Source organism: Nelumbo nucifera, chromosome 5 (genome assembly GCF_055504915.1).
Source record: "Nelumbo nucifera cultivar China Antique chromosome 5, China Antique-T2T, whole genome shotgun sequence".
NCBI classification, from domain to species: domain Eukaryota; kingdom Viridiplantae; phylum Streptophyta; class Magnoliopsida; order Proteales; family Nelumbonaceae; genus Nelumbo; species Nelumbo nucifera.
The window spans coordinates 63,605,245-63,624,431 of NC_142653.1; the positions used below are offsets into that span (position 1 = coordinate 63,605,245).

Below are 19,187 nucleotides of genomic sequence, written 5' to 3' on the forward strand. Positions count from 1 at the left end.
TCAACTTTTGATTGAATATCATTAATATATTTATATAATTTATATTCATCTACCTAACATGTCTAAATACTTTCATTATATTTCATTTTTATCCATACGTTTCCATAAACGTATCCATATCTTATTCATATACAAATTATTCAATAATATACCCAATACCAATAATTTGATTCTCAGTTGTGAAGTTCTTAATGCAAGTGGTTGTACCTTTCAGGCATCATAAATTTACGTCCTTGCACAACCTTTCACATGTATGGTTATGCATTCACCACGTGGCAGCTTTATAAGCTATTGCTTCAGCCAAATTGCATCCACTATCTTATCCTCCCATCTCTGGGTTATTCACAAAAGGTATATGTATGAGGCAGAACCACCAACCTCTTCATACAAACAGAGCATTGGATAACCTGTTCAAGCCCAGACATAAATATCCAATTCCTGACCCGATTCTCCAACCTGAATAACCAAATATTTTTCGGGTTTAGAATACAGATTTCTGTCCATTTAGAGAGTGTTTGGCAATATGATTTTATTTTTTGGAACAAAATTAAACCAAAAACAAAAACAAAAACAACTTGTGATCCCCTTAGAGATCGGTCAACTAAGTCTGCCTATGGTTTCACCCAGTTTGTTTGGCATTTTTTCAGCCAAAGCTGCCAATGGGTCGGGTCTCCTTGAGAACAGGGTGGGTCTGTACCAAACTCATTATTAATCAATTTTATAAGATAAACCCAGAAGTGAGCCAATTATTAATTGGGACGGACTGACCTCGTTCACCCAACTATTCTTAGACATTTATAAATTACCTTTGATGATAACAACTTTGTTTTTGATAATGATAAATATGATAATAACAACTTTTAGAACTTCATTTTAGTAATATAGTCTTAATAAAAATAGTAAGTTATTTATATATTGGTAAAGCAATGTTTTTAATCAAAATTATCTTATTTATTACCCTTTTGAACATAAAATATAATACAAATTACAAGAGAAAACCAGAAGACCTCTTTCTCTATCTATATAGGTTTGGGTCTTAATGGGTCCACGACAGTGAAAACCGGTCTTGATCCATTTAGTATTAAGCAGGACACATATCATAGAAGAAGAATTAGGTTGCATTGGGTTAGGAATGGCAATGGAGTGGGGATCATATTCTCCATCCCCAACCCATTGACAGCTCTATTTTCAGCTTGAGAATGAATAAACGGGTCGGATCAATTGATGGATTTTGACCCGCCATCCGTGGCACCTGTTGATTTTACCTTTCCTTCATTCAATTCCCGGTTCCACCTTCATAGTTCATACTATAAGCAACGGAATCCCCTACTCGTGGGAGCAATCAAACATGGCTCATCTGAAAGCATGCCCAAACAATTTACTTCTTCCAAAGAGGCTCTCTAGAAACTCTGCATGTAGTAGTATACGAGTCAAATGTGACATGATACAGCTGGTGAATCTCGAGGGAAGTTGTAAGAATGCGGGTTGCTACGTGAAGAGAGACGAGAAGGGGAGGAAGCTTTGGAGCAGACGAAGGGGTGTTCTGGTTCCTTGCTGCTCTTCAACCTCCAAGGAATTGGTTGGGGAGGGTTGGAATGGGAAAAGTGAGATTAGTAAGGATGCGTATTTGATCAGTGAGTTTGGGTGGAGAGTGAGGAGGCTGGTTGAGAAAGAAGATGAGATGAGAATGGTAGCTCAAATTCAATCTGAAGCATTTCATATCCCAGTGGCTCTCTTTGATGATTTATTCTTCGAATTTTTCAGGGTCAGTCTCCTTTTCTTCTTAGTTTTGTTTTTGGGTCTAATTTATGTTTTGTTCAGGTTGAAGCATCTAATTTGCCTGTGGTTGTTTATCTGGATTCTTAGAATGGACCATTTTTATCTCTTTACCAAAAAAATGTGTGACTTTTATCTAAATTTGAATAAATAAATGATAGACAATAAAGAGGAAGGAGTCATGAGCTCTTTCTTTTCCTGTATTCATCGTAATTCAGATGTAGTTCTACCGGTGTCTAGCTTTACTTTCTTATTTGTTCTCCTAAATTTAGTATTTTCCTGCACAATACAGGCTGAAGTTCTATCTGGGCTTGTCTACAAGATTAGAAACTCACCACCAGATAGGTATGCTCTCTCTAGCTAATAGGCTGCATTTCTGTAACTATTCCTAGAACATTTCTTAACACAAGGCAAGCACCAATACATCAAGCCTTCTATTGGATAGTTGAAGCTTTAAGCTCTCTTAACCTTCTGTTAGAGCTGGGGAGTCCAGCATGGCCATCTACCTGAAGAAGCCCAGCATGGCCTTCCATTCTAGATGTTAATTTGGTTTCGATCAATAAGTGCATTCCTGGCCAACTAACAATTAAATCAATGTCTTGTTATAAATGCAACAATTTTTAGTTTTGCAGTTTCAGGCTTCCAGCTTGCCAAATGGGTAATTTGTTTCTCATGCCTCCTGCTCTTTCTCACCATTAGTTACCTTGTAGCACAAATCCAGTCCCATTAAGCTTTTATTGTCATGCTTATGCTTGGGTTTTTCATCATGCTAAACTGGTATTGGTTTATCAGGTATGCCTGTTTGGTTGCTGAGCCTATGGATGCTTCTTATACAGAACCCACATCAGAGCAGGTGCTTGTAGGTGTTGTGGATGTCACAGCCTTGAGAGATGCTGTTGTCCTCAGGCATCTTGAAGGAGCAGAAGAATATCTTTATATGTCTGGTATTGCAGTGTTGAAAGATTTCAGGTAAGCATATATATCAACCTGGGAACCAGATCCCATAATGGTTCCTTGTCCGGTCTGGTTTTAAAAACCTTCATTTTAATGTTTCAGACTTTCTTTATTTTTATATATTTTTGTAATTTTAATTTGAACTTCTGCATGGCTGTTGAATTATATAAAAAATTTTGATATTTCATTCGGTTTCGATTGGGTTGGATCCAATCCAGTCCATTTACATTTTAATCGATTGGATTGGATTTGGTTTGTATTGCATTTGGACTGGATTTGGTTCGGTCCATTTGTAAATGGATTCACATTGGACTGGATCAGGTTGGACCAAATCCAGTCCAATTGACACCCCTAAATGAGAGATTAAGTTTTCGCTTCTCATCTTAGTAGATTGGTCACTCTCTTTTCTCCTCTTTCTTGTTTCTTCTTTTTTCCTCATTCTTCTTCTCTTTATCTTACTGTTCTGATTATATAACAGCCTTGTTTACCAATAAATAAAGCATCAATTATGATTTATGGTTCTCTTTCTAGCTAGCCTAGTTCACCCAGTCCTAAAAATTGTAACTTTATTCTTCATGTTTTTCCAAATTGATTATTATGTACTGGTTCAAGTGCAATACCTGTACTTCCTACAATTGCTGTCTGAATTATATTATGGCATTGATATTAGCCATTCCATTGTTATGATGTGCATGCAACTACTTGGAGAAGTAGTAATTTCTTAATACATAAGACAATTGTTTTTGAGAAGTTACTAGTTACAATAGATCAAAGTTATAGAAAAGAAAAGCAAGGGGAAAAGAGGAACAGTAAAAAAAGGGGAAAGCAGGCCCAAGTAACATCCTCATAGAACATTCCCTCCCATCCAGAGAACACATACAACATCCAAGTACCTCAAAAAAATGCACTTCCTTGTATTTAGCAGATAAGAAAATGCAAGATTTCCCAAATGGCCCAAGGTACAAGTTTCAAATTCCAGCTTTAGTTGTGATTTTTATGCCTCCAATTTTTATTAAACAAATTGATGATTTTGGTTATATAGGTCTTAATTATCCATCCAAATCTTGTGATCTGTATCCAATGTGAATGAAAACAAAAGAAATCCCTATTAATGCTTGAAATGTCTCTCTAGAAGATGCCAAATTGAGGCTTATTTCATTACGGTAATAAAAGCAAGATGGATTTGCAGAACTGAATGAAGTATACAACAAATTTCAAGAATCCCAAATGCACAAATGCCAATCACCATTCTTTACGTAATTTTAGTTGTTAGGAATACCTTCCTTTTCATGCTTTCGAGGTTTTCCTTTCATCTCTTACATGGTTTCTTGTTTATTAATTCAAGGATATGTTTATCAGGAGGAGAAAAGTAGCAACAGTGTTGCTTAAAGCTTGTGACCTACTTGCACTTCTATGGGGTTTTGACTACCTTGCACTGCGGGCTTATGAAGATGATTTTGGTGCCTGCAAATTGTATGAAGATGCAGGTTATAGAATTGTGTCAAGAGATCCCCCATGGTTGACATCTTGGATTGGGAGAAAGAGGCGCGTTATAATGGTTAAGCGCTCAACTCTATGTAAGTACCTATCATATATTCTAAATAAAAGTTAGAATATAAATATATAAGTTTTTTTTTTTTTATATCTGCTCAATATAAAATGAATATTTGCATCAGGATTGGTTGATGGAGTAGAACTTTCCTTGGTCCTATTGTATACAGAAAGCACATGTTTGTGGACGACATACCAATCAGTAGTTCTGCCTAATAGGTTTTCAAGGAAAGAACTAGTGGTCCTTTATCAACTGATTCGCTTCTCCTTAAGGCATTTAAGAATTAAGGTAGAAAAATGTCCAAAAATAAGTTTATTATGTTTAGTGACTGGTAGTTCCAATATACTTGCTGTCGAATATCTCTTTGATAATGCCCAATCATCCCTGTAGAACATATGCTCTGCAACACAACCACAAATTAGTCCTAATGTATCTGTCCTAGAAGAACTGTGACACTTTGAACTACCCCTATTACCTGAATGCAACTCAGCACAAACTGTATTTTCTGATTTTCTCATCCACCTTTTTTGATGCAAGTTGTCCCTGCAATGAATTTCACACAAATTCTGCTTCTACTGCTCCTTGGTGTTTTCAGAACTCTGAGTTCCATAACAGTAATGAACATCTTACTGAAACATTAAAGAACTGAAGGAAGGTTTCTATCTTAAAAATAAAAATTAGAGTTACAGATTATCTAACCTTTCCGTCATATAACATTTAATATTCCTTCTCTTTCTGATAAATTGAGATTCCATACTTCTTAGACTCCAGTACTACCATAAAAATGTGCGTATTGAGGTTACCATCCCAGAATCTAATATAATGCCTCATGCTCTGATCCTGGATGTATCTCTGTTCTAGTTGTGCCAAATAGAAGCTGCTCCTATGCATTCAGAAAATGAACAAGAAATGCATTTGTTTTCCAGATTACCTTGCTTATAACACCACTTTGAACAGGTAACATTTCATGAGTGCAAGGAAACTCTGGATCTTGTCAAGTTCTGCTGGAAGTTCACTCTTGATCTACATGCACTGTGATTGATGTCTAACTGGCAGATATCATCTATTTCATTGAAATAGACTATTCTATGAAAATTCAAGCATCTCTCTTTCAAGCAGGAAGCCTTACTCATCTTCCCAATTATTTAAAAGACCAGCATACATCATTTAAACGAGTTAAAGATACAATTTATACCAAGACACTAAAGAGATTTGGCTGTGGCGACAGCACCACAACTCCTTGACAAATTGTCCAAGACAGCTTCTTTATTTATGAAGTTCAGCTAGTTAATTGATTCCATTGCCTTGTTGTTTTGCAGGAGACTGGTTCTGAGGACCTACAAATCTAGAACATTACAAAGAGAAGAATGTCACTGAAAGTTAAATTGCATGGAAGATGATAATTCAAGAATCTCAATGTCAAACATGTGCAGTGGAAAATAATATGAAAAAAATGTATCTCAATGTCAAAATAGAGTATCTCTTTGTAAGGAATTAGGAAAATCAATGTAGCAACCTTTGAGTTATACTGTAACATAGCACCTCAATATTTCTTTTTCTTTTTTCTTTTTTTTTTAAGCCTAAGGGCAAATTCATTCATAAATGCTCAGGTTACAATCTAGATAAAAAATACACAGTGAGAAAAGTGAAAAAAAAAACAACTTTGAAAGCAGAGTAAATTTTCTTAGACACAAGTAGGTAACCAAGAGCACCAGGAGAAAAACAACTCAGGAAACCTTTGCAAATGGCGCAAGGGACCAACCACACATAGCCCACAAGAGGGGTATCCAGAACACAGTTGCCATGGCACCCCCCAATCCATGGCAAAACTGACATAAAATCATGGCGGTGATCTACATTAGAACGGTGATTTTTCACTCATGGAAAATCATATCTATTAGAGTAAAAGACTTAAATATATACCGAGCTTTTATAAATTGACTTAAATGTACCCTGAGTTTTCTAAATAGACTTAAATATACCTTGTGGGCTGATTCCACTACACTTAAAACTTACCCTCCATCCGTAAAATGTCACATGTGAATTACTTTAACTTTTTTAAAATCCTATTTTGCCCTTGTGTGATTTTTACACATGAAACCTAATTTCACATTCACAATTGTTCTCCTATGGCTGCAGTGAAGTAATGGGTGCGTTCCATAGAGTCTAATGTGGTCCAACACATTGGTATTTTTCTTCACAGACTCTTCCTCTCCAACCACCCATAATTGGCTTGAATCCCATGTTGAAGCTTCGATGGTGGCTGCTCTATAAGCCCAAGCCCAATAAATTCTAAGATTTTTATCAAATTTGTTGAAGATTAATTAGTTTTATGATGTTTTTCTGAGTAGATGTTTTATGTTAGTTGTTAGATAGGAGGTGGGGACCATAGTAGTTATGTGAGTCCAAATTTTATTATGTTTTTGAGTGTTATATATGTTGTTTTATGTTTTTCCGCCTTATAAGGGCATAGTTGTCTTTGTACTGTTCTATTATTTTAGTATAAATAATAAGTAAAGGGGGCAGCCCAGATTACTGCTCTCTTTTCTTTCAAACTTCTCTTATCTTCTTCTCCTTCTCTCTTCCTTCTCTCTTCAAGAAATTACTTTTCTTTTATATTTTTTAATTAAGTAGATTTCTACTTGGTACCAAAGCATCAACTAGGATTTCTTGAAGCATTCTCATGCAGCCCTAGATCAGCTGACTGCATGAAGTAGTAAAGGGTTGATCGATCTGCTATAGATTGCCCAGTTCTTGGAGTTTTTTGTGGGATCTAGTCATTAGGAAGGTGATCTACTGTTCGGCATCAAAATCAGGAAAAACTGGAGTACGGGGAAGAGTCCCAAAAAAGTTGGACTCTTTGTTTTTTATTTGATCTTGGGCGCCTGGGTATTGTTAGTTTTCTTTTGATTTTCTAAAGAGTGCGGTTTGGTTTATGGAATTTTCTAGGCCTTTCGGAGTATTCGATTCACTTTTCTCTCGGTTGGGAGGCATGGGGAGGAGAGAGATTTCCCTCCAGGTAGGGTTTTCTTCTTCCGGAAGGGTCGGTTTCTGTGTATGCGATATTAAATTATTTTTTGAAAATCTCCAATCTATTTTTTTTTCTTACTGTTGAACTATTTGAAGTAAGATGGAGAGTTGGAATACCGAGATGAAATCTACCGGTACCTATGAGATTGGGTGTTGGAGGTAGTAGTGATATTTTTGGGTTTGGGACCATTATTATAGTAAAACTTGATGTTACAAATTATTTGGAGTGGGCATAATCAGCTAAGATGACTATTGGTGCCTGTGGAAAATTAGAGTATCTCACTGGGGAGGAGAAGAAACCTGATACAGACTCTTCCCGATGGGTGCAGGAGAATTACATGGTAATGTCTTGGCTGTGAATTTTATGTTACCTCATATTGCAAAAAAATTCCTATGGTCTATACTGCTAAGGAGATTTGTGATGGAGTGTCTGAAACCTATTTTCAGAAGCAAAATGAAGCCAGAGCCTATTAGTTAAGAAATCAATTGATAAGTATGAAACATGGAGAAAAACCTTTTGTTATGTATTTCTCCATGCTGAAAATCCTATGGCAGGAAATAGATCACTTAGAAACTATGGTATGGGAAAGTGTAAATAATGCAGCAACTTATCACAGACTGGTAGAGAGGAATAGGGTTTTTGAGTTCTTAGTAGGGCTGGACCCTGAATTTGACATTGCTAGGCAGCATGTTCTTTCTAGGGAGAGTGTGACACTCTCTCAGGCCTATGCCTTTGTCTCTGAAGAGGAGAGTAGGAGAAATGTAATGGTGAGACAACCTATGATTGACTAGTCGACTATGGTTGGTACAACAAAACCTAAGTCGAATGGAGACAAGGGGAGTAATGAGACTAGAAGGGAAGATAAGGACTTGGTGTGTGATTATTGCAAGAAGCCTAAGCATACCAGGGACACTTATTGAAAGTTTCATCCAAATCTTATGCCTGCTCGGATAAGAAACAATAAGGGAAATGCAAATGTAGCCATTACAGGAGACTCTTCAACCCTTCTTTCCCAAACTGATTGGGAATCCATTGCAGTAGTAGCAGTGAGAATAGAATTGGAGAGGTTTGAACAATTTATGAGCAAGAAAGATTCACCTAGCTCTAGCCTTCTAGATGGATAGCAGAATGTAGGAATCAACTACACCACTTCCTTTGCACATACAAGTAGTTCATATGCAACTACAAATCTTGCATCCACTTCAGGTAAAGAGGGACCTCCCTGGATTATAGACTCAGGAGTATCTGAGCATATGACTAATGCCCCTACCATTTTCAGTTCCTATCAATTGTGCTCTGGTAGAGACAGTTTCTACAGCAGATGGTTCACATATGCCCATTGCTGGGAATGGGACAATTAGAGTGACTAATGATATAACTCTGTTTTCTGTTTTACATGTCCCTAGAATTCATACCAACCTACTATCTGTTAGTTCTTTGACAAAAAAAATGAATTGTTATGTGACCTTTCTTCCAAGCAATTGTGTTTTGCAGGATCTGGAGTCAAAGAAGATGATTAGGAGTGGTCGCGAGGTGAATGGATTCTACTTTCTAGATGAGATTCCGAGACATCAGGGCCATCATGTTAGCATCAGTAGGAATAGTGGGTTAGAGTCAGTGAACCGGATTATGCTTTGGCACAATCGCTTGGGACATCTTTCTTTTAGTTATTTGAAATGTCTTTTCCCAAAGTTTTTTGAGTCTGTTTAGTTATCTACTTTGGAGTGTGAGAGTTGTCAGTTAGAAAATCATTGTAGACAGTCTTTTAAACCAAGTAATAAAAGAAGTACTTCTACTTTTAATATTGTCCACACTGATGTATGGAGGCCATATCATATCCCTTCCATGGGAGGATTCCGTTACTTTCTTTTGTTTGTGGATGATTATACACGATATTCTTGGATATATTTGATGAGATTACGTGATGAGGTTCCTAACTTGGTACGACAGTTCCACCAGATTGTTCTTACACAATTTGGAATGAGAACTTAGGCTTTTAGATCAGATAATGCTAAGGAATACTTTGAGAAGGACCTGATCACGTATTTCTTAGAACATGGTGTAGTTCATCAAAGCAATTGTGCATATACATTGCAACATAATGGAGTTGCTGGGAGGAAAAACAAATACATTGTAGAGGTGGCAAGGAGTCTTATGGTGTGTGCTTCAGTTCCTGTGCATTTCTAAGGAGATGCAGTTCTTACAGCCATGCATTTAATTAACTGTGTTCCTTCACAGGCTTTGTGGTTTAAGGTGCCATTTAGCCTTCTTTTTCCAAATGAAGAGTTATTTCATATACCTCTGAGGGTTTTTAGTTGTGTTTCTATTGTTCACATTCTTAGCCCTCATCGCAAGAAATTTGATCTTAAGGCCACGAAATGTGTTTTTCTTGAGTATGCTCAGAACCAAAACGGGTATTGCTGTTATGACCCAATGTCGATGAGCAGATTTGTCACTATGGATGTTACTTTCTTTGAATCCACATTCTTCTTCTCGAGTGGTTCTCCTCAGGGAGAGAGTTTTGGGGAGCAGAACTGACAATATGTTCCTCTTCTTGTTTTTGTAGTGCCTCCATCAGTTCAGCCAGCATCTACATCAGTTCAACCAATACTTGCACCTCTAGTTTCATTACCTGAGCCACTACGGGCAACCTCATAGAAATATCAGCACCGGCAGATGATGGTTGACTCCACTCATCCTCAACCAACACCACTCTCTATCAGTCCTTTTGAAACTCCAGATTCGGTAGATACAGTTCCAAGTATTCCTCTTGAGCCTGATCCTGTTATGTTTTTTGATGATAATGTTTCTGTCCCTAACACCATTGTTGCAGTTGATCCTACTGACCTTGATCTTCCCATTGCACTTCGTAAGGGGAAGAGAAAGTGTATAGCCCATTGCATTTCACACCATATTTCCTATAGTGCCTTATCACCCTCCTACCGTGCTTTTCTTTCTTCCCCGGTTTCTGTGTCTATACCTAGGAATGTTACTAAGGTTCTCTCCAAACTTGAGTGAAAAACAACCATACAAGATGAGATGGATGCTTTGATCAAAAACCAAATTTGGTAAATAATTGATCTCCCCCCAAACAAGGAGGTAGTTGGATGTAGATGGGTATTCACAGTGAAGTATAAGGTCGATGGCAAGATAGAGAGGTACAATGCAAGGTTGGTAGCAAAAGGGTATACTCAAACCTATGGTGTTGATTATCTGGAAACCTTTGCACCAGTAGCTAAGATGAGTTCAGTTCATATCCTTTTATCTCTAGCAGCCACCTATTCATGGCCCTTGTTCCAGCTTGATGTCAAAAATGCTTTCCTCAATGGTGATTTATAAGAGGAGGTATATATGGAAATTCCAACAGGCTTTTATGAAAATGTTGGTAAATGAAAGGTGTGCAAACTAAGTAAATCTCTGTATGGAATGAAACAATCACCTAGGGCTTAGTTTGATAGGTTCAGAGGGGCACTCATCTGTTTTGGATGCACACAGACACAATCTGATCACACTCTCTTTGTGAAGAGGAGAGATGCTCTAGTGTCAATTATGGTTGTGTATGTGGATGATATAGTGGTGATAGGAAATGATCTGGAGGAGATTGATGATCTCAAAAAATCATTGCAGCAAGAATTTGAGATCAAAGATCTTGGTGAGCTCAAATACTTCTTAGGGATTGAAGTTGCAAGATCCAAGCATGAGATGTTCATTTGACAGAGAAAGTATGTACTTGACCTACTACGGGAGACTGAGAAGTTGGTGACCAAACCAGCAGACACTCCTATTGATCCAAATCATAGAATTAATGGTATGGAAGGTGAGTTGGTAAAGGATGTGGGGAGATATCAAAGAATGGTGGGCCGACTGTTGTATTTGTGTATGACACGACCAGATATTTTTTATGCTATCAGTGTTGTGAGTCAGTACATGCATGCACCTCGGGTTTAGATGACAGTACTTGAAAAAGCACCCTAGCAGAGGCTTCTTTTCTCAAATCATGAGAATCTGAATCTAGAATCCTATACAGATGCAAACTGGGCAGGATGCTTAGATGACAGGAGATCTACATCAAGAGTGTGTACCTTTGTAGGTGGAAACTTGATCTCTTGGAAGAGTAAGAAGCAAGCGGTTGTGGCAAGGTCAAGTGTAGAGGCTGAGTACAGATCCATGGTGTCTCAAAACTTCTTTGGGTTAGATATCTTTTGAGTGAAATTAGGGTGAAAGTAGAGGAACCTATGATGTTATACTGTGAATCAGGCTGCAATCAATATTGCCCACAATCCAATTCAGCATTATAGGACAAAACACATTAAAGTTGATAGACACTTTATAAGAGAAAGGGTAACAACCGGAGAAGTTTGTTTGCCTTATGTCTCTTCAGAGTTGCATGATCTACGCAAGTTGGGAATGTGTGACATTTACTCCCAACTTGAGGGGGTGTTGAAGATTAATTAATTTATGATGTTTTTTTGAGTAGATGTTTTATGTTAGTTGTTAGATAGGAGGTGGGGACCATAGTAGTTATGTGAGTCCAAATTTTATTATGTTTTTGAGTGTTATATATGCTATTTTATGTTTTTCCGCCCTATAAGGGCATAGTTGTCTTTGTATTGTTATGTTATTTTAGTATAAATAATAAGTGAAGGGGGCGGCCAGATTATTGCTCTCTTTTCTTTCAAACTTCTCTTCTTCTCTTCTTCTCCTTCTCTCTTCAAGAAACTACTTTTCTTTTATATTTTTTAATTCAGCAGATTTCTATTTAACAAAAGAACAAAAACTCCAAGCCCAATAAATTCCTAGATTTTGACCAAATTAACAAAAGAACTAAAACACAGATTACCATGTAGAGGCATCATTTAGGATTAGAGAAAAAAACGAGTAGAGATGGATGGATCCGATTTAGGGAGATCGGCTTCTATCAGGACAAATCTGTGCCCACACCATTATAACAGCCTTTTATAACCTTGCATTGGGAATATCTCCCCATGAAATAAAGCACACAAGTATGGAGATATTCTCAATGCAAGATAGTAAAATCTGCCCGAATGGGCTTTGCCCTGACTGAAGTCGAACTCCGATTTGGGATGCCCAGATCCAGCAAGTAGTCTGGGCTTTAGAGTTAAGATTAAGGCTGCATTTAGTATTCCTTATTTTTTAAGGACTTGTCTCCTTTTTCTATTAAATTACCCATATGAACACTGAGTTTTTAACTGCAAAAAGAAGATAAATCCTTAAAATAAGGAATGCCAAATGCAACCTAAAAGAGCTGAACCCTCAAATAATTGAGCGAGAGTATAACCTTTCTTTCGTCCAAACCTCTGACAGTCTGACTACTTTCCATGGGTTTTATATCTATACTTTCTTAGGATCTCTGCATATATACTATCAAAATAAATAAATAAGTATATAGTAAGACCCACCCCATCTGTAAATGCCTGTTAATGCTTTGGATTATAGGCTGTATTTAATTTTGTTGGATTTCAGGTTTCAAAAGAAAAAAATAAAGATATACTAAAAGAGAAAAGAAGAAAGAGCCGAGAAGAGAGAGAGAGAGAGAGAGAATGCCCACTACCAAGGTTTAAAATATTGATACATCCGATAGCCGGTATGGGCGTATCGAGTGAATTGATATAGTGTTTTAGGCCTTTTTTTTATTTTTTTTTGCAACTGGTTCAGGGGGGCCGGTTTAGGTCTCCTCTACCCCCTGAACTGGTCAGACCTCCGATACACCCATTTATCGGAGGGGTCCTGGAATGATACGTATTGGCCGATACATGTCAATACTTTGAAATTTTGCCCACCACTCACATAGGGTATATTTTAAATATTTGAAAGAAAATGAAGGGCAAAAGAGTCACAAGGTATATATAATTCAATTTGAAAAACTCAGGGTATCTTTAATTTAATTTATGAAAATTCAGGATATGTTTAAGTCTTTTACCCTACTGTTATTACATTAGAACTATTAAGAGTACAAATATTCTTTTTATAAGTAAATATACATGTATTAATTAACAAAAAAAGAATATACAAGCGGTTCAATACAAACAGGAGAAGAGGGTGATCCCACCAAACAGTTTGCCTTCTGAACTAAAATATGAGAAGCTAAAGTGTTATTATACTACCACCCTACAGTCGAAGCTAAATTTAACATCCACAGAATATTTCCTGACTGAAACTATACATCATTATATATACTGCCACCCTAAAGTTGAAGATTGGCCCTGAAGAAAAAAAAAATGACATTTTGGACATAGAAAATGCCCAAAACAACTAATAGCATCCATTCTTGCAGCATTGCAAAAAGAAGTATGCAAAATAACCACATGCTCATCCATGACTGATTCAAATACTCCTAAATAGGGATTGCAATTTCTACCCTATCCAGGGGTACCCACTCCTACCTGCTCCAATGGGAGAGTTTTTTCCCTTGAAAAATGGATTTTGGGGTAGGAATAGGTTTTGGAATTTCATAACCCGTATGGGTATGGGTAGGGTATGGTATTAGGCTAAACTCGATCCTCTCCGATCCACATACTGTTGCAAGGCATATTAACTTATGTACTAGGTTTTAAATGTAATAATATTTTGAATTTTATGTGAAGGATAATTGATAGCTTATGTGTTTTTCCCCATTTAAGCAAATATTTGCAAAATTCGATGTTTGTTCATACTATTTTACTTGTTTATTACTAATATATAATGGAAAATAATAAGAAATTAGATGTGGGTTCTAGACCCAACCTGCCAATTCGACCCACCCCACCCTCAAATGTGGGGAGTGTAGGGTCAAAGAGGTTTTTACATTTTCATGTATGGGGGTTTAAATTTTGAAATTCCAACCCACTACGAATTTTGAGGAGGATACGGGTTGGGAGGTCTAGGGAGGTCGATAGGATTTAGAATTTACAAAACCTTCCCCAAACCATCTCCGTTACCATCCCTACTCCTAAATACACAACTAAAGCCACCAAGAAATCTTGATCAGCATTATAGAAGCAACACTGAAAGGTACATTGACCTCGTCGATTAACACCTCCATCACATTGAACAAATTCAACCTGCATCCTAAAACATCTCTGTGTCAAATACATTTAGTCTCCTAGGATGAAAAATCAATGAATAAAAATTTTAAAATTAGGGGTGCAAGTGTGCAACTTTAGCAGGTTAGAGTTGGGATGTTGTCAAAATTTCAATGGGCTCAACCCAAAGCCCAAGCCCAAAACAATGTAAATTGTTAATTTGAACCAATTCTAGAGGCAAGATTCCTTCTAAGGAGTCCGGATCTCCTGCCCACCCACGTCTACCCACATAACATTGCAGCCATACATCGAGAATGTCTCATCCTCTTACATGGTATTATGCAGGGGGAAATGTTTCCAATTCACGGGCATAGTGTGTTGTGAGTAGACGTGGATAGAGTTCTCATGGGCAGATGATCCGGAGTCCCTTCTAAGAGGATATGGAATTGTCACTTCAGCATGGCAATCTCTAATTTTTTGCCCAGGAAATTAGAAAAGTAAGAGTGGGTAAACCCACCTTCAGAATTCAAGTCTATCCAGTCTATCCGCTAACAAAAAAAAATAGGGGTGGTTAACACGTCTCATCTAAATTATAGAGCCATGTATGCTGTCTTTTTTTTTATAGCTATTTTAATTTTTCAATCTTTTTTTCAAAATTTTGGAGAACACACGTCTAAATGTGTACATCAATGTTCGAATTTTCTCACTAACTCCAAAGATTTTGTTTTTTATTGTTATAACTTTCTATTTTCTTCTTCCCACATGCACTCGGCCAGGGGTGCAATTCGAATCTGATCCTATTTTTGTCGGATTTGGATCACCCTCAGTCAGATTTTTGGCTCGGATAATATGATCCGATTGAAAATTGGATCGAATTTCGATTGCCTCCTATTTGATTCGAACCGAACTATATATATATGTATATGTATAAACATATTTGCTTATAAAAAGACATTACCTATTAGCATATTTATTTATAAAATATATATTACATTTTTTGTAAATTTTTTATAAAAAGATGTATATATATGATGAAAATAATTGAAAAAAATACTCTTTTTGTTTTTCTTTATATAAATTGATATGTTTTTTTCTTTCAATAAATTTATTAAAATTTTCATAATTTGAAACAGATTGGATTAGATTTAGATATATGACATAATGGATTTGGATTCAAATTACCATTTCTAAGATCCGATATATGTTATTGGATCTGATAACATATATCTTCAGATATATGTTATTGTAGGTCTGTTGATTAGAAAAAATGATTAATGGATTTAGATAACATATATCTTCAGATATATGTTATTGGATCTGATCTTCGCATAACTCACCAGCATTGTCATGCAAGTATATTGTTTCCTTTTTGTTCTCCTTGCAATGTTCTTTTTGCTTTCAACTGATTGTTTTTCATTTCATCTTACTTGCAGGTACAGGTTCTTCATCGTGCACTATCATTTATTTTCCATTAATCATTTTTTTCTAATCAACAGACCTACAATAAGTGAGCCCTGCAAACTCTTATATCTTCATATCTAAGAGCAAGTAACAACCACCAATCACAATTTCTATGAATGCATGTGTTTCGATCATGGTTTTCAAAATTGGACCGGACCGAAAAAACTGGGAATCAGTCATGTGACCATTTTCAGTTTTCCCCAAAACCAGAAATTTGCCTAAAACTATTGATTTTGGTCAATAAACCGTTGATCTGGGCGATTAACCGTTTTTTTTTTTTTTTTTTTTTTATTAGAACTGGCTGACCTCTCGGGTCGATCGATCGGACTGTTTGACCCAGTAACCGGACCCCTGACCGGTTTGGTCTCTGGGTCGTTTTTAAAAGCCATGGTTTCAATTGATTTAAAATATTATTTTTATCATATATTGGCGAGACCACCGGTTGCCGGCAACATTGCCGAAGTATAATTGGTTGTCAGACAGGGACAACCCATATAGGCTGTAAAACAGGTCCAGTATGGAATTATACAGGTTGTGTATCTTGGAGTTGCAAAGCCCTATACATTCCACCCATTTTGGCAATGTAGGGTGAAGGATGTAAATATGGCCACAGTGGGTTTTGTTTATTTATTTACTTGACTTTTCATTGTAGATTAGGTTTCTGTTATTTAATTAATGATTTATTTAAAAACATCTTTAATGCTTTCTTCTTTTAACTGCAGAGCAGAATCCCCCATTTTATGTCGGTTTTTGTATCGAAGATTTATGAGAAAATGACTTCCATCAACAAGTTCTGCTTAGATTACCTATACTATGTTAAACTCAATTAATAATAATACTTTGAAAAAATTAATTATTTAGTTAATTAATTAGCGGGATCCGTGTAATACATGAGATTTGTTAAGCGAAAGCTAAATAATAGAAACACATAAGAGTATATAATTGTTTTATGTTTTTAACTTTTTAAATTAATTATTTATATTTTATATACTACTTTTAATAACTTTTTTTACAATACAAAAATAACAATATTTAATTTCAGCTAGGATTGTTCATCAAACTCTTCTGATACGTACCATATCTTCTAACCTGAGTTGGTTGGTTTTCTAGTATTCTCGGCCGGCTTTGGTTCAACGATTTCCCAACTTGATCGGGTTGTATTAGTTTTGCTTTGTCTATTTGTAAATCGACTAAAATCGAACAACTTGACCATAGATATATATTAATATTTTATATTTTTAATATAATTTTTTAATATGGGAAAGTGGGACAATTACCATATTTTTTAGTCTAAAATATTTTATATCATAAATTTAATTTTTTAATTTATTTTTTAATAATACCACTATAATTTTTTAAATTCAAATTTAATTTTTAAATCTAATTTTTTAAATTTACATCTTTGGAACCAACCGAGTTGTCCAGTTTTGACTAATGGTTAGTTGGTTTCGGGTGACCAACTCCCCAACATAATTTCAGCTAAACTGAACTGAGCAATAGTTTAAATTAATAGTCTAATCTCTAATAAATAACAATAGTTTAATCTCTTGAAAATTTATAGCGTAAATACACAATTATTGAAAATATATTAATAATGAAAATATAATAAATAACAATAAAAATACAATAATTATAATAATTACAAAGATACAATAAATACTAAAAAATATATTAAATTAATTAATAAATAGTTTAATCTGTACTAATTTAATCAATAAATTATAACAAAAATAAAATAAATACAATAAGTACAACAAATTAAATTTAAAAAGTTAAATAACAGTAGTTTAATCTCCAATAATTATTGAAAATTTTCTATTAAATAATAAAAAAATAAATTTATACATAATTATTGAAGAATATATTTATCACAAAAAACAATAAATAATTATTGAAAATACAATAAATATTACTTTTTTATGAAAGTTACTTTTCTATAATTATTAATTCATATAAGTGAAATAAGTTATTTACAATATTATTTAGTTATTTAAATAATATTAATATTTAAATATTAAAATAATAATTATTAATTATTAATTGAATTAAATAATCCATAAATTATAATTTATAGTATTATTACGTAATTTCGTTATTAATTTTGTAAATTATTAAATTATAATTAATTTGAATATTAAGTTATAATTATTTTTCTACCTATAAGAATTTTTTTAAATTTATTACCTTTTTTTATTTCAACTATTTAAAATCTAGTTATGTTAAATATTTCATTATTTAAAATATTTAAAGAATATATAAAATATATATATATGTTATATTTGAATTATATTTATTTAAAAGTTATTACATAACATTAAATATTTTTTTCTATTTAAGATATTCAGTTATTTAAATATTTAAATAATATTTTATTTTTTATTGTTTGAATATCATTTAAATTGAATAATCCAGAAAATCTTAATTTCTATTGTTAGTACATAATTTCATGATGAATATTGTAAAAATATAGAATTATTAATAGTATGAACATTATTAAATCTATTATAATTATTTTTTGTGTTTTTGATAAATATTTTAAAGTTGTTATGTAATTTTTGACTATTTAAATAATTTATAAATTTTTAATTAAAACTTTCTTTCTTTCTTTATCTATCTATCTATCTATCTATCTATCTATCTATCTATCTATCTATCTATCTATCTATCTATCTATCTATGTATATATATATATAAAATGAGGGAGAGGATAAATAGGAATTAGAGATAATTTAGGAGAAAGTGGGAGAGGTATTTTAGGAGATGATATTATTTACGTTATTGAGAATGTGTGTGTGTGTGGGGGGGGGGGGGGGGGGGGGAAGAGAGAGAGTGGAGAGATTTTAGATAATTTTTTATGGGAAAGGGTAACATCTCATTAGTTGTTTAAAAAATGACATGGAATAAAAGAATAAAAAAATCAGAAAAAGGAGAAAATTTCTTGACTGTTGTGTTTTAGTATATATATAGACTAGTAGGGGCCTATGCGGTGCACGGAAAAATATGAATAATTGAATAATTTTATTTACTATTAATTGATTAATAAATTAATAATCAAAATTTGCTATTAATTAACTAAAAGTATTCAAAGTTATTGTTAATATTTAAAATTTTAATAATTGTATTTTTATTTAGTGTTGATTACAAAAAATAATTATTGTTAATTTAGTATGAACAAATATGTTTTAATAAATTTAATTTTATTAATCATTTGTAGTAATTTTAATAATTGTTATTATTTTTATTATTTTAAATTGAAAATTTGATTGACTTTAAATAAATAAATAATTTACAAAAGATAACATTTTTATTATTTCACTAATAATTAACAGTTATATTAGAATGGAAACAGGGTGGGGCACCCCATCCCTATCCCTACCCTATTGTCAAGACA

General features: G+C 34.3%; 1 protein-coding gene across 3 annotated transcripts; it reads left to right on the forward strand.

The window, feature by feature from the left end:
• The first annotated feature begins 1,260 nt into the window (after positions 1–1,260).
• LOC104588625 (Acyl-CoA N-acyltransferases (NAT) superfamily protein) lies at positions 1,261–8,943 on the forward strand. Of its 3 annotated transcripts, none has more exons than XM_088887194.1 (5): positions 1,261–1,765; positions 2,069–2,121; positions 2,569–2,745; positions 4,090–4,307; positions 8,808–8,943. In XM_088887194.1, coding segments are annotated over exons 1-5 (867 nt in total). In that variant the 5' UTR covers positions 1,261–1,348; the 3' UTR covers positions 8,810–8,943. The 3 variants fall into 3 exon arrangements, with proteins under 3 accessions (XP_088743320.1, XP_088743319.1, XP_010244945.1); XM_088887193.1 differs by lacking the exon at positions 8,808–8,943 and adding an exon at positions 5,240–5,841 and having other exon boundaries at positions 1,262–1,765; XM_010246643.2 differs by lacking the exon at positions 8,808–8,943 and adding an exon at positions 5,602–5,841 and having other exon boundaries at positions 1,278–1,765.
• The last annotated feature ends 10,244 nt before the right edge of the window (positions 8,944–19,187 follow it).